Raw genomic sequence first — 15,765 nt, forward strand, 5'->3', positions numbered from 1 at the left:
GAATTGGGCGTCGTTGGCACGGCCAGAATTTGTTGCCCATCCCTAGTTGCCCTGCGAAAGTGCTGGTGGGCCGCCGCCTTCAACCACTGGTAGCAATTTGTTAGAACTGAGTGGCTCGCTCGGCCACTTCAGAGGATAGTTCAGAATCAACCATGTTGGTGTAGGACTGGGAGTCACATGTAGTCCTGATTGCGATGTTTCTCCCCTAATGGTGAATAGCCTGACAACAGTCACTGTCTGGGCACACAGATGGTAAAATGGTTACTTGGGTGAGATACGGCCAAGTGATTTGGTGACTAAAGGAACTATAACCTGGAAGAGTCAGTGCCATCAAGTATGAAGGGGAGAAAAGGTAATTGCTCCCACTAGATAGCATCCCTTTAAATGTGACCCTTGTACAGATGTGGAGTGAGAATTGATTGTCTCCTGTATGTGTAGATGGGTGTAATTGTCCAGCTTCCTCTGGAACCAGAAGTATTCAGTATGTATTTGTGGATGTGTCTTTAAACGCTATCTGAAAACCTGTGACAGACTCGGAGCCGGCTGGTCAGTCCACACGAACAAAACGGAAAAGCAGCGGAAAAATGAGGAACTAACGGAGGAGGAGAAGGAAATCATCAACAGGGTGATTGCCCGTGCAGAGAAGATGGAAGAGATGGAGCAGGAACGAATTCGGTGAGTCCTGTACTGGAGGAGCGGGGGGGAAGTGGGTGCGGGGTAGGGGGGAGCTCATCACCCAGGCATCGGCTCCTGTTCACAACAGCGACCACGTGAAAAATAAATACTAGACATACGGAGCACGACTGCTCTTCCAAAGAGCCAGCACAGGTACGACAGGCCGAATAGCCACCTTCTGTGCTGTAAGTTTCTATGATTCCATGAAATACACAGCAGGTCTGGCAACATTTTGGAAGGAGAGCCCTCATCGGAATTCAACAGAAGAGAATAAGCTGATTGGGCAGGGGGGAAGTGTCCCTGCTAATTCATCCTCATCAGATGGTGACTTTCAAGTTCTTCACCAATCAAGGGAGGTATTTGTTTAAATCCTTTCAGTGTAATTGGTGATTAGCAATAATAAATATCAATAATTAATATTTTTATTTTATTAATGAATTAATGATTTGATTCTTAATTGTTAAATTAAGTAAATTATTAAATTAATTATTGTTTATTTATATTAATAAATATAAATATACGCAAGGATCAGTGCTTGGGCCCCAGCTGTTCACAATATATATCAATGATTTGGATGTGGGGACCAAATATTTCCATGTTCACAGATGACACAAAACTAGGTGGGAATGTGTGTGTGAGGAAGATGCAAAGCGGCTTCAAGGGGATTTGGACAGACTTAGTGAGTGGGCAAGTATATGGCAGAAGGAATATAATGTGGAAAAATGTGAGGTTATCCACTTTGGTAGGAGGAACAGATGTGCAGAGTATTTCTTAAATGGTAAGAGATTAGAAAGTGTAGATGTACAAAGGGACCTGGGTCCCTGTCAATAAGTCACTAAAAACGAACATGCAGGTGCAGCAAGCAATTAAGAAGGCTAATGGTATGTTAGCCTTTATCGCAAGAGGATTTGAGTACAGGAGTAGTGAAGTCTTGCTTCAATTGTAGAGAACCTGGGTTAGACCGCACCTGGAGTACTGTGTGCAGTTTTGGTCCCCTTATCTTAGGAAGGATATTATTGCCACAGAGGGAGTGCAGCAAAGGTTCCCCAGACTTGTTCCCGGGTTGGCAGGACTGTCCAGTGAAGAGAGATTGGGGAAACTGGGCCTAGAGTTTCGGAGAATGAGAGGTGATCTCATTGAAACCTACAAAATACTTAAAGGGATAAACAGGGTAGATGAAGGTAAGGTATTTCCCCCTAGTTGGGGAGTCTAGAACCAGGGGAAACAATTTCAAAATAAGGGGGAAGCAACTTAGGAGAGAGATGAGGAGAAATTCCTTTACTCAGAGGGTTGTGAATCTTTGCAATTCTGTACCGCAGAGGGCTGTGGACGCTCAGTCATTGAGTATGTTTAAGGCAGAGATCAACAGATTTCTAAACACAAATGACATAAGGGGATATGGGGATAGTGTGGGAAAACGGCATTGAAGTGGATGATCAGCCATGATTGTATTGAATGGTGGAGCAGACTCATTGGGCTGATTGGCCCATTCTCCAATTCCTACAGATTGGAGGGTAGCTAATGTAACCTCACTATTTAAAAAGGGAGGTAGAGAGAAAACTGGGAACTATAGACCAGTCAGCCTGATGTCGGTAGTGGGGAAAATTCTAGAGTCCATTATCAAAGATTTTATAGCAGAGCACTTGGAGAACAGTGGTAGAATTGGACAGAGTAGGCATGGATTTATGAAAGAGAAATTATGCTTGACAAATCTACTAGAATTCTTTGAGGATGTAAGTAGTAGAGTTGATGAGGGGGAGCCAGTGGATGTGGTTTATTTGGGCTTTCAGAAGGCTTTCGACAAAGTCCCACATAAGAGATTAGTGTGTAAAATTAAAGCGCATGGGATTGGGGGTAGTGTATTGCAATGGAAAGAAAATTGGTTGGCAGACAGGAAACAAAGAGTAGGAATAAGCGGGTCTTTTTCCGAATGGCAGGCAGTGACTAGTGGGGTACCCCAGGGATCGGTGCTAGAACCCCAGCTATTCACAATATATATTAACGATTTAGATGAGGGAACTAAATGTAATATCACCAGATTTGCAGATATCACAAAACTGGGTGGGAGGGTGAGTTGTGAGGCGGTTGCAGAGACGCTTCAGGGTGATTTGGACATGTTGAGTGAGTGGGCTAATGCATGGCAGATGCAGTATAATGTGGATAAACGTGAGGTTATCCACTTTGGTAGCAAAAACAGGAAGGCAGATTATTATCTGATTGGCTATACACTGAGAGAGGAGAATATGCAACGAGACCTGGGTGTTCTTGTACACAAGTCGCTGAAGGTAAGCATGCAGGTGCAACAGGTGGTAAAAAAGGCAAATGGTATGTTGGCCTTTATAGCGAGAGGATTCGAGTACAGGAGCAGGGATGTCTTGCTGCAATTATACAGGGCCTTGGTGAGGCCACACCTGGAATATTGTGTGCAGTTTGGTCTCCTTATCTAAGGAACGATGTTTTTGCTATAGAGGGAGTGCAGTGAAGGTTTACCAGACTGATTCCTGGGATGGCGGGACTGACATATGAGGAGAGATTGAGTCGGTTAGGATTCTATTCGCTGGAATTAAGAAGAGTGAGGGGGGATCTCATAGAAACCTATAAAATTCTAACAAGACTTGACAGGGTAGATGCAGGAGGGATGTTCCCGATGGTGGGGTAGTCCAGAACCAGGGGTCATAGTCTATGGATACAGGGTAAACTTTTCAGGACTGAGATGAGGAGAAATTTCTTCACCCAGAGAGTGGTGAGCCTGTGGAATTCACTACCACAGAAAGCAGTTGAGACCAAAACACTATATGTTTTCAAGAAGGAGTTAGATATAGCTCTTGGGGCGAAAGGGATCGAAGGATAAGGGGGAGAAAGCAAGAACAGGTTATTGAGTTGGATGATCAGCCATGATCATAATGAATGGCGGAGCAGGCTCGAAGGGCCGAATGGCCAACTCCTGCTCCTATGTTCCTAAATAATTAAACGTTGCACTTTCTGTTTAAAAATTCCAAAATTATTCACAAATTCAAAATTGGTCGTCAAACATTAATCTGTATTTCGAGGTGATGGAACGGTTCATTTATTTTTCTTATTTGTTCATTAAATTTAAATGGTGTAATTTTAACCCAACCCAGCCAGCAGAAAACTGCACTCATTGGTTGAAAGCGAGTTTTAAACACCGTGCGGTTTTACACTGCGTTTTTCTGGTTTTACACTCAGGCGCCTCGTGGATCGTTTGGACAACATGCGAAAGAATGTCCTGGGGGACGGCTTATCGCGCTGCATCTTGTGCGGGGAGCAGCTGGGGCTGCTGGGATCACATACCGTGGTGTGTGAAGACTGCAAAAAGGTAACTGATGTGTTGTGTGTAGTCGGTGCAGTGAGCTCAGCATCAACTGGAGAAGTCATGGCAAAAACAAAAAGGTCGCACATCTTTGCAGGAGTGATGTCCTTTAAGAAATTCTGCCAGCCTACTGTATTCACAAAGTGAAATGAAGACACTGGGCGAGCACATTCAGTTTAATAACTCCTCCAGTTTTGTTGTTTATTTACTGCAAAATTAAAAATTCAAAGCTTACCTCCTAAAGGGTGTCCTCCCAATCAGAGATGCTATTTTACACTCAGACATGAGAGGTAATGTTTCTCCGCTCTCATCCCCTTCCGACTGCTTCATTAAAATCTCCAATGCTTGTCGATTTGTGGTTTGCAACAGTTGCAGGAGCAGTGCTGGGAGGGAGACGGCAGGAATTAGAAGCTAGCCATCAAAGTTATGGCTTCGATCATTTTAATATAGAAATTGAAAGGGTCAAAGGGACCTTGCTGTACTTGTCCATAGGTCACTGAAGGCAGCAGCACAGGTAGATAAGGTGGTTAGGAAGGCATATGGGATACTTGCCTTTATTAGGCTGAGGCATAGAATATAAGAGCGGGGAGGTTATGTTGGAGCTGTATGAAATGCTAGTTAGGCCACAGCTGGAGCTTACTTCGGTGTGAGCCTTACTTCGGTTGTGGGTAAAATGTTGGAAAAGGTTATAAGAGACAGGATTTATAATCATCTTGAAAAGAATAAGTACATTAGAGATAGTCAGCACGGTTTTGTGACGGGTAGGTCGTGCCTCACAAACCTTATTGAGTTTTTCGAGAAGGTGACCAAACAGGTGGATGAGGGTAAAGCAGTGGATGTGGTGTATATGGATTTCAGTAAGGCGTTTGATAAGGTTCCCCACGGTAGGCTATTGCAGAAAATACGGAAGTATGGGGTTGAAGGTGATTTAGAGCTTTGGATCAGAAATTGGCTAGCTGAAAGAAGACAGAGGGTGGTGGTTGATGGCAAATGTTCATCCTGGAGTTTAGTTACTAGTGGTGTACTGCAAGGATCTGTTTTGGGGCCATTGCTGTTTGTCATTTTTATAAATGACCTGGAAGAGGGTGTAGAAGGGTGGGTTAGTAAATTTGCAGATGACACTAAGGTAGGTGGAGTTGTGGATAGTGCCGAAGGATGTTGTAGGGTACAGAGAGACATAGATAGGCTGCAGAGCTGGGCTGAGAGATGGCAAATGGAGTTTAATGCGGAAAAGTGTGAGGTGATTCACTTTGGAAGGAGTAACAGGAATGCAGAGTACTGGGCTAATGGGAAGATTCTTGTTAGTGTAGATGAGCAGAGAGATCTTGGTGTCCAGGTGCATAAATCCCTGAAGGTTGCTAACCAGGTTAATAGGGCTGTCAAGAAGGCATATGGTGTGTTAGCTTTTATTAGTAGGGGGGTCGAGTTTCGGAGCCACGAGGTCATGCTGCAGCTGTACAAGACTCTGGTGAGACCGCACCTGGAGTATTGCGTGCAGTTCTGGTCACCGCATTATAGAAAGGATGTGGAAGCTATGGAAAGGGTGCAGAGGAGATTTACTAGGTTGTTGCCTGGTATGGAGGGAAGGTCTTACGAGGAAAGGCTGAGGGACTTGAGGTTGTTTTCGTTGGAGAGAAGGAGGAGGAGAGGTGACTTAATAGAGACATATAAGATAATCAGAGGGTTAGATAGGGTGGATAGTGAGCGTCTTTTTCCTCGGATGGTGATGGCAAACACGAGGGGACATAGCTTCAAGTTGAGGGGTGATAGATATAGGACAGATGTGAGAGGTAGTTTCTTTACTCAGCGAGTAGTAAGGGCGTGGAATGCCCTGCCTGCAGCAGTAGTAGATTCGCCAACTTTAAGGGCATTTAAGTGGACATTGGATAGACACATGGATGAAAATGGAGTAGTGTAGGTCAGATGGTTTCACAGCTCGGCGCAACATCGAGGGCCGAAGGGCCTGTACAGCGCTGTAATATTCTAATTCTAATTCTAATTCTAATTCTAGTACTGTGTACAGTTCTGGGCACCACACTATAAGAAGGATGTGATTGCACTGAAGAGGGTGCAGAGGAGATTCACCAGAATGTTGCCTTGGCTGGAGCATTTCAGCTATGAAGAGAGACTGGATTGACTAGGGTTGTTTCCATTAGATCAGAGAAGGCTGAGGTGGGACCTGATTGAGGTATTCAAAATTATGAGGGTCATTGATAGGATAGATAGGAAGAAAGTTTTTCCCTTAGCGGAGGTGTCAATAACCAGGGGCCATAGATTTAAGGTAAGGGGCAGGAGGTTTAGAGGGGATTTGAGGAAAATATTTTTCACCCAGAGGGTGATTGGAATCTGGAACACACTGCCTGATGGGGTGGTAGAGGCAGGAACCCTCACAACATTTAAGAAGAATTTAGATGAGCACTTGAAATGCCATAGCGTACAAGGCTATGGGCCAATTGCTGGAAAATGGTATTAGAATAGATAGGTGCTTGATGGCCAGCACAGACACAATGGGCCGAAGGGCCTGTTTCTGTGCTGTATAACTCTTTGACTTTGACTCTAATCACCCTGTCTCTGGCCCACTGAGCATGGCACTGTGCTGGGAGTGGAGCCTTTCAAAAGTGGCCTCATAACTTTCATTTTTCTCTTTTTTTTTCTCGTTCATATATTCACGTCTTCCCGGGGCTGGGAACGGTTCATTGTCTAAGAGGGGTAGGCGGCAGGGCTTCTCTCTCTCCCTGTCATAAATAACCTGTCTCTGCTGGGCACCTGCATTGCCCTGCATCATTTCCGTGAGTCCAGGTACTAGCTGTTTGTGCCCCATTGATGAACTGCAACATCATAAAAGAATTCCGTTTAACTTTACAGAAGCAAAATACTGCTGGAAATCCATTTCGAAAATGGATAATGCTGGAAATACTCAGCAGGTCAGGCAGCATCTGTGAGGAGAGAAACAGAGTTAATGTTTAAATCGATACATGGACTTGATTAACTTTAACGTCCCCTTTAGGTTATTTCTGTCCAATTTATATAAAAAAAACTAATAATATGGATGACACCATGAAGGAAATGGGCTGGGTACTGAGTCCGATTTTGTGAAGCAACTTAATGAACCTAATGTTCAAAGGCAGCAGAAACACCCTGAACATGAGAACATAGGAGCAGGAGTAGACCACTTGGCCCATCGAGCCTGCTCCGCCATTCAACACGATCATGGCTGATCTTCTGCCTCAACTCCACTTTCCTGCCTGCTCCTCATATCCCTTGATTCCCTGAGAGACCAAACATCTAACTATCTCAGCTTTAAATATACTCAACGATGGGGCATCCATAACCCACTGGGGTAGAAAATTCCAAAGATAAACAACCCTTAGGGTGAAGAAATTTCTTCGTATCTCGGTCCTAAATGATCGACCCCTTATCCTGAGACTGTGCCCCCCATGTTCTAGATTCCCAAGCCGGGGAAAACGATGTCTCAGTGTCTACCCTGGTTAATAACCATCATTAGTGATTTTTAATTCAATTCCCCACACTGTCAAATTTGGAAACACTATAAGTTGAAGCAAAATTACTCCTTCTCCGTAGAAGTTGCAGTGCTTCGAGATATTTCAAGGTGATGCAGCATTATAAAAACAGGATTTATTTGCTACCTAAGACTTTTTTTTTTATAAGGTTAATCACAATTTTAGTTACTACTATGGATGAAAACCAGAGAACCAAACTGTTCCTAGTCCTGACTGTTTCACTTAGAGGCCACAGAATGGCTGGTGCTGGGAACTGACCTGGGATGGGATTGTGAGGGTAGAGGATGGGGAGCTCTATTCAGCACCTGGCTGTACTTTACTTGATCTTGGAAATGTCTGTTGACACCAGATGCCTGAAATGGAAAGTATTCCATTTCTCATCTTCATTAATACAAAAGCTCCCCCCGAGATCTGATATAAAAAAACAGAAATTTGTCTCAGGTCTTTATTTACAGAGATTCCATGTTGATATTTTCCTTTTCAGTCTCTTCTTGGAAACATCAGCCCACTCACAAAAGAACTGCTTTACATTTCTAACCTATTTAAAGGACATCAATCTGCTTATTTTTGTAAGTGAAATGGCAATGCTGCATTGTAGCCTGTGGAACAACACCTAATTATGTGAATTGGGACTCTGACTTAGAAGGGACATTTGAGATGATTACGTTTTCCAACTCTGGTTGCTCAGGTTTTTCTTTTAACTCCCTGACAGGCAATAAACACAGATTTATTTATCTTCAAAGTAAAAATGCTCCAGGCACATTTGTTTCTCATTGGCCTGGTAGTCTTTATGAACATCCTTGCCCTTGATATTTACAAGTGGTGCAATCACATGCACCAGAACGTTTCTGGAGTTGCTCCTGTTCCTGCTCCACTGCAGTAATTTTGCCAGAAACCATACAATCATAGAGCATAGAATGAGGCCATTAGGCCCATTGTGCTGTAAGATATCCACTTAATCCCACTCCCCCGCTCTTTCCCTATAACTTGCAAGTGTTTCTTCAATTCCCTTTTGAAAGTTATTATTGAATCTGCTTCCACCACCTTTCAGGCAGCGTATTCCAGATCACAACTTGCTGTGCGAAAAAAAATTAATTTGTCTGCCCTCCCCTCTTGTTCTTTTGCCAATTATCTTAAATCTCTGTCCTCTGCTTAATGACCCTCCTGCCAAGGGAAACAGTTTCTCCCTTATTTATTCTATCAAAACCCCTCAATTTTAGGCACCTCTATTAAATCTCCCCATAATCTTCTCTTCTCTAAGGAGAACAACCCCAGCATCTCTAATGTAGTAAAAACTTTGGTTATCTACATAAACGGGCTTTCTGCCATTCTTTAAAGTAGCTCTGCAGTCTTTGTGCCAATAGCAAGTGTCTGGATAAATACACCACATTACATCCGCAGCCCAAATACTTGGGAATTTTCTTTGGAACAGATTTTACTTTCAGAAGATATTTCCTCCCAGCTAATTAGTGAGAATGACAGTAACTGCTCCTACACCAGCAGACCTGTCTCTGTCTGTTGCTGCAATATAAATCCTTCACACAAGAGACATCACCAGTTGAGGTTAATTGGTGTCCATTAAACTTCACTGCAGGAGTCTGTGCCTTCAGAAGGGGAGGGGGTAAATTGAAAAAGTGTCTGAGGCCACGAGGTAAACAAGGCTATCTGACAGCTCTGTGTGTCACTGTGCAACTTGTAGTGCCATGGAACGCTGGGATGCAGTCTAGACCATGAAGAATTACTGATTGTGGCTTTTCATAAGTTTTGGTTCAGTTTCCATTGGGTGCTATTTTTAGGCAATTAGCTAATTTTTTGTGTTAAATTCCTAACTACACTATTTTAACACAGTCACTAAACTGGTTCACAACTCTGGTAAAATATCAGAGTGATGTGTGCTGATGTGTTGAGGGGGGGGGCTGGTGGTGGGGTTTAAACTAATTTGGCAGGGGGATGGGATACAGAGTGGAGGTACAGTAGGGGGTGATGCACAGCCATATATAGAAGGGAAAGTAAGTCAGTCTGGAAGGCAGAGCAAATATAGACCTGTTAAGGCACAAGCGAATAATGCAAGACTGGATTGTATCTATTTTAACGCAAGGAGTCTTACTAGTAAGGCAGATGAATTGAGGGTGTTGATTAACACATAGGAATATGATATTATTGCTATCACCGAGACATGGTTGAGTGAAGGGCAGGACTGGGAGCTCAATATTCCAGGGTATAGAATCTTCAGGCATGACAGGTGGAGTGTAAAAGAAGAGGTGGCCCATTGCACTATTGATTAAGGAGTCAATTTCTGCAGTAAGGAGGGATGATATCTTAGAAGGTTCCTCAAATGAGGCCTTATGGATAGAACTTAAAAACTAAAAGGGGGCAATCACTTTGCTGGGAGTGTACTACAGGCCTCCAAACAGTCAGGGAGAGATAGAGGAGCAGATAGGTCGACAAATCTCAGAGAGGTGTAAAAATAATGGGGAATTAATAGTAGGGAATTTCAACTTCCCCAATATTAACTGGGATAGTCTGAATGCAAAAGGCTTAAAGGGGGCAGAATTCTTAAAGTGCATCAGGGGAGCTTTTGAGCCAGCACATAGAAAGCCTTACAAGAGAAGGGGCAGTACTGGACCTAATCTTAGGGAATGAAGCCGGACAAGTTGTAGAAGTGTCAGTGGGGGAGCATTTCGGGGATAGTGAACATAACTCTGTAAGATTTAAGGTAGTTATGTAAAAGGACAAAGATGGATCGGAAATAAAAGTATGAAATGGGGGAAGGCTGATTTCAATATGATAAAACATGATCTGGCCAAAGTGGACTGGGAGCAGCTACTTGTAGGAAAGTCTACATCAGACCAGTGGGAGTCATTCAAAAAGGAAATAGTGAGAGTTCAGGGCCAACATGTTCCCATAAAGGTGAAGGGTAGGACCAACAAGTCCAAGGAACCCTGAATGTCAAGGGATATAGAGGATTGGATAAGGGAAAAAAAGGAGGCTTATGGCAAATTCTGAGGGCTGAAAACAGCAGAGGCACTAGAGGAGTATAGAAAGTGTATGGGGTGGGGGTACTTAAAAAGTAATTAGGAGAGCAAAGAGGGGGCAGGAAAAAACTCTGGCGGACAAGATAAAGGAAAATCCCAAGGCATTTTATAAGTATATTAAGTGCAAGAGGATAACCAGGGAAAGAGTAGGACCCATTCGGGACCAAAGTGGCAATCTGTGTGTGGAGCCAGAGGATGTAGGTGAGGTTTTCAATGATTACTTTTCATCTGTGTTCACTATGGAGAAGGACGATGTAGGTGTAGAGATCAGGGAGGGGGATTGTGATATAGCCAAACAAATTAGCATTGAAAGGGAGGAGGTTTTAGCAGGCTTAAAAGTGGATAATTCCCCAGGCCCAGATGAGATGTAACCCAGGCTTCTATGGAAGGTAAGGGAGGAGATTTCAGGGGCTCTGACACAAATTTTCTCTGGCCACAGGAGAGGTGCCAGAGGACTGGAGGACAGTGAATGTGGTACTAGTATTCAAGAAGGGTAGAAGGGATAGACCAGGTAATTACCAGCCAGTGTCTAACATCAGTGATAGGGAAACCATTGGAAGAAATTCTGAGGGACAGGATTAATCTCCACTTGGAGAGGTAGGGATTAATCAAGGATAGTCAGCATGGCTTTGTCGGGGGAGATCATGTCTAACAAATTTGATTGAATTTTTCGAGGAGGTGACGAGATGTGTAGATGAGGGTAAAGCAGTTGATGTAGTCTACATGAACTTCAGTAAGGCTTTTGATAAGGTCCCACATGGGAGATTGGTTAAGAAGGTAAGAGCCCATGGGATCCAGGGCAATTTGGCAAATTGGATCCAAAATTAGTTTCGTAGCAGGAGGCAGAGGGTGATGGTTGAGGGTTGTTTTTGCGAGTGGAAGCCTGTGACCAGTGGTGCTGGGATCGGTGATGAGACCCTTGCTGTTTGCAGTGTACATTAATGATTTAGACGTGAAAATGGGAGGTATGATCAGTAAGTTTGCAGATGACACGAAAATTGGTGGTGTCGTAAATAGTGAGGAGGAAAGCCTTAGATTACAAGACGATATAGATGGGCTGGTAAGATGGGCAGAGCAATGGCAATTGGAATTTAATCCTGAGAAGTGTGAGGTGATGCATTTTGGGAGGACTAACAAGGCAAGGGAATATACAATGGATGGTAGGACCCTGGGAAGTACAGAGGGTCAGAGGGACTTTGCTGTACTTGTCCATAGATCACTGAAGGCAGTAGTACAGGTTGATAAGTTGGTTAGGAAGGTATATGGAATACTTGCCTTTATTAGCTGAGGCATAGAATATAAGAGCAGGGAGGTTATGATGGAGCTGTATAAAACGCTAGTTAGGCCACAGCTGGAGTACTGTGTACAGTTCTGGTCACAGCACTATAGAAGGATGTGATTGCACTGGAGAGGGTGCAGAGGAGATTCACCAGGATGTTGCCTGGGCTGGAGCATTTCACCTACGAAGAGAGACTGGATAGGCTAGGGTTGTTTTCCTTAGAGTAGAGAAGGCTGAGGGGGGACCTGATTGAGGTATACAAGATTATGAGAGGCATAGATAGGGTAGATAGGAAGAAAGTTTTTCCCTTAGTGGAGGTGTCAATAATCAGGGGGCATAGATTTCAGGTAAGGGGCAGGAGGTTTGGAGGGGATTTGAGGAAAAATATTTCACCCAGAGGGTGGTTGGAATCTGGAATGCACTGCCTGAAGGGGTGGTAGCGGCAGGAACTCTCACAACATTTAAGAATTATTTAGATGAACACTTGAAACGCCATAGCATACAGGGCTACGGGCCAAGTGCTGGAAAATGGGATTCAAATAGGTACGGTGCTTGATGGCCGGCATGGACATGATGGGCCAAAGGGCCTTTTTCTGTGCTATATAGCTCTATAACTCTATGACTCTATGTTAGCAGTCTGCTAAAAGCAGTACATTGAGGAAATTAAACCCTCAAGGGTTCAACCTGTTTTCCCATTGCACAGACTAGGAGGAAAAATCAGAATGGGAGTCTCCCTGGAATCCTCTTCCTGAAGGAGCTGCTCCAAGGCTCTGGTAACACTCTTTCACTCTTTAACTGGATGAAATTCCAGCAGAACCCAGTATTGTCCTTAATTGGCATCTTCGCAGCCTCACTTTCCAGCAGGGTGATGAGGGATGGGTTTTGCTGCACTGACCTGGGAAAGGAATCTGGTTGTTAAGTTTTATTTTCTATTTTCCAGCCCATTACTGAGGCTGATCGTTGTGGCCCATTCTGCTGAGTCAGGTGAGATCAGCCATATGGAACTAAGAAGCACTGACCGCCCATCAGCAGCAACTCCACCCCCACCATCTCCCACTCCCAATGGAAAGAGAGGCCATCTTCATTCTCTCTTTGACCGGGCTGGGTTCGAAACAGCCTGATGACTTTCTCACTTACAGTCGGTCGTGAGCACATTTGGAAGAACTTTCAGTTCATTTTTAATAACTGAGCCAATTGTTTATCTCTTTTGCCTCCAGAATGTCTGCACGAAATGTGGGATTGAAACGCCCAATCGTCCTCAGACCGTGTGGCTGTGTAAGATTTGCAGTGAGCAACGAGAGGTAGGCACCAGTGTTCATTTATGTTTGTGGCTTTCCTTATTCCCAGTGAAATATATCAATCGAGACCAGTTGGATACTGTGTCCACAGACTGCGTGGAATTGTTTGAAGGGGGCAGGATGACACATTGTAAGGTGCAATGGTATTTAATTAAAGTATGGTACTAAACAAAGACTGGGCACCATCCCAGTACAGGAGAGGAGATAATTGGAGGGAGAGTGGTGCCATTCTCTCGGCCCTCTTCACAAAAGGCCCAGCTGCTGGTTCCGGAATGGTTTTGGTTGAAGCAGGTGCCTGTTTATGGATGATGTTGGCGAGGGAAACACTTCAAAGAGTCAAGATTTGCAGGCAACAAAGCGAAAGGGTGAAATTTATAACTCGGGAACATTTCAGACACAATTAAGTTAGGATTCCCACTAACCCAGATATATAAAAACACAAAGCCATAGTGTGATTTTTTTAATTACCGGGTATTTTGTGTTTTTTGTTTCTTCCTTAATGCCATCGTTGGCCCAACATTTCACACAGTTTTCAGTGCATAGTTTGTGCCTGAATGTCTGACACTGCTGTGAAGCAACTGTTGCCATGTCAACATCACAGCTGAACTGTTCAAATTACTGTCGGAAGGCAGCGCGGGTAGCTGCTCACTACCTGATGGTAGATGTTGCTTTCTGTCATCACCACAGGAACTTATCATCTCACTGAGGCACATAAATAACGTGGAGTAAAGGTTACCCTGGAACCCACATCTGCTCATCTCATACCATTTGCACATTGGAACACATCACTCTCGACCATCCTTTCCGCCTCTCCTGCAAGATTGTAATGATCTACCCACACTCCACTTCTCAACTGCTGCCTTCTGTGCTGAAATGTTGTTCCTTTTGTTCTTAATTAGCTTCAGCACTGAGTCACTCCTCATCTTCAGGGACTTTATGCCCAGCACCTGTCTGGGTTTTGGTTTGAGTAGACTGATTTTAAGCAGGCTGTCTGAAAATTCTCCAAGAATCTGGGTTTTAAAATGAACTCTTGTTATTTCTTTCTGGTTACTTCTGTGGGACTGTAGTTCTGTGTCATTACGTTTGGGAGAATAAAGCTGCCAACAATTTCTGGCTATGTCACAGTAACATTACAGGGTTTACAAACACGTCGAACTAGCAACAGCTAAGCAATCACTGCAAACAAGCAGACACACACAGCCTGGGAACATTGACTTGGGGACACTGTGAAATTTTAAATCTTGAACAAGCTAAGCTGGAAAAAACTGAACAACCACTTCAAGCAAGCTGTCACACTGTGGGAACATTGCCTCGGAGACAATTATGAATGTTTCTATTTATAAAGTATTCCGGTTCAATTTAAGTACTTTTATACTTCATAATTGATCAATTATTTTTCTATACCTTACAAACAAAAGCCCAGATGAGGGGATTAAAATGACAGGAATGGTTGCAGCATGTTCCTGACACCATCCCCCTGTCCCCCCCACCCCCCCCCCCCCCGCCCAAACCCCAACACACACCCCTCTAACCCCAAATACCCACCCACCAACTGGACTTACCTCATGTTCAGCACTAGAGGGCTTCCCCCACCCAGGCAGATGGGGCCTACTCTAGATTGACAGCATCGGTGTCACAACTCTGTTTTAACATGAAATCTTGGAAAGCCCTCATGTGTACCAAACCCACCATCAAACCTACCAGGGAGAAAACAATATCCCCAGAAGAGGCCAAATCAAGTTTTTTTTTTTGCCGTGGGTTCTTGTGAGTCAGGTGGAGCAGGACTGGTCCTCAGGGCCCCACAAGGAATCCTTGGGCCTTTCAGCCCCGGCCTTCTCTCTTCTCTCTTCTCTGACAGCCTTATTTGAATGACCCTCCCAGGACTAACCTTATGCCTGGGACTATTCCCTTGGGTCCTGAGTGGTGTCGGCCCCCCACTCGATTTCCCGCCGATGGCTCTTGTATCATTCCCCCAGGTTTGAGCAGGAGACCATGGAGAGAAATGCACATGAGGCCTGGGAGTTAAAGTGATCCGGGTCTCACGTAAAGGAATTCGTGGGGTTTCCATTCTGCCCTGCACCCCTTCCTCCCTGATTGCTCCACGAGTTAAAACCAGGGCTAAAGTTTCATTTAGGTTGCCAGCAAACCAACCAACCTATCACTTCCCTAAAAGTTACCTCAACAGTCACTGTCCCACATTCAATCCACTTCTGGCTTGGTTCTCATCTGAATTGGGGGTAATGATCAGTTCCTGGGGGCAAAGTAGAAGAAAAATACACAGAGACCTGTGACCACTGGGTCTGTGATTCCTGCCCTCAACTTTGATTTTGCCAAGGATTTCTGGAATTATCCTAGTTGGTGGGAAGTGGCCAATTGGCCTCTCTTGTTTTCAGCCCTTTCCATCTCACTTAAATGAGGTGGGAGGTGCCTACTTATAGCCACCATCTAAATTTCCTCCATGGACATGGGCTCGATGCTCATTTGGAGAAAAGACAGGAGGCAGGGCCTTGTGCCCAAGTCCACTCAGATTAGAGGATCTGAGTGTGGCCTGCTGATGTATCCATCCAGGAGATAGGAACCCTTTCTTCACATATATATATTCCACCACACTTCACTTAACTTCCAG

At 44.3% G+C, this 15,765-nt stretch overlaps 1 protein-coding gene and 1 long non-coding RNA gene across 2 annotated transcripts in view; one reads left to right on the forward strand and one right to left on the reverse strand.

Annotated features, from left to right (window-relative positions):
* Positions 1 to 602: 602 nt before the first annotated feature.
* rph3ab (rabphilin 3A homolog (mouse), b) overlaps positions 603 to 15,765 on the forward strand; it is a 95,242-nt gene continuing 80,079 nt past the window's right edge. Inside the window, exons 1-3 of the mRNA XM_068054789.1 lie at positions 603 to 675; positions 3,883 to 4,012; positions 13,059 to 13,142. Coding sequence (XP_067910890.1) covers positions 647 to 675; positions 3,883 to 4,012; positions 13,059 to 13,142 — 243 coding nt within the window. The 5' untranslated portion in view covers positions 603 to 646. The remainder of the gene's footprint in view (positions 676 to 3,882; positions 4,013 to 13,058; positions 13,143 to 15,765) is intronic.
* The window catches only part of LOC137382617 (uncharacterized), a 97,578-nt gene continuing 86,123 nt past the window's right edge, over positions 4,311 to 15,765 (reverse strand). Inside the window, exon 4 of the long non-coding RNA XR_010977229.1 lies at positions 4,311 to 4,389. This is a non-coding gene — a long non-coding RNA (uncharacterized lncRNA). The remainder of the gene's footprint in view (positions 4,390 to 15,765) is intronic.

This window comes from Heterodontus francisci, chromosome 23 (assembly GCF_036365525.1).
Source record: "Heterodontus francisci isolate sHetFra1 chromosome 23, sHetFra1.hap1, whole genome shotgun sequence".
Lineage (NCBI taxonomy): Eukaryota > Metazoa > Chordata > Chondrichthyes > Heterodontiformes > Heterodontidae > Heterodontus > Heterodontus francisci.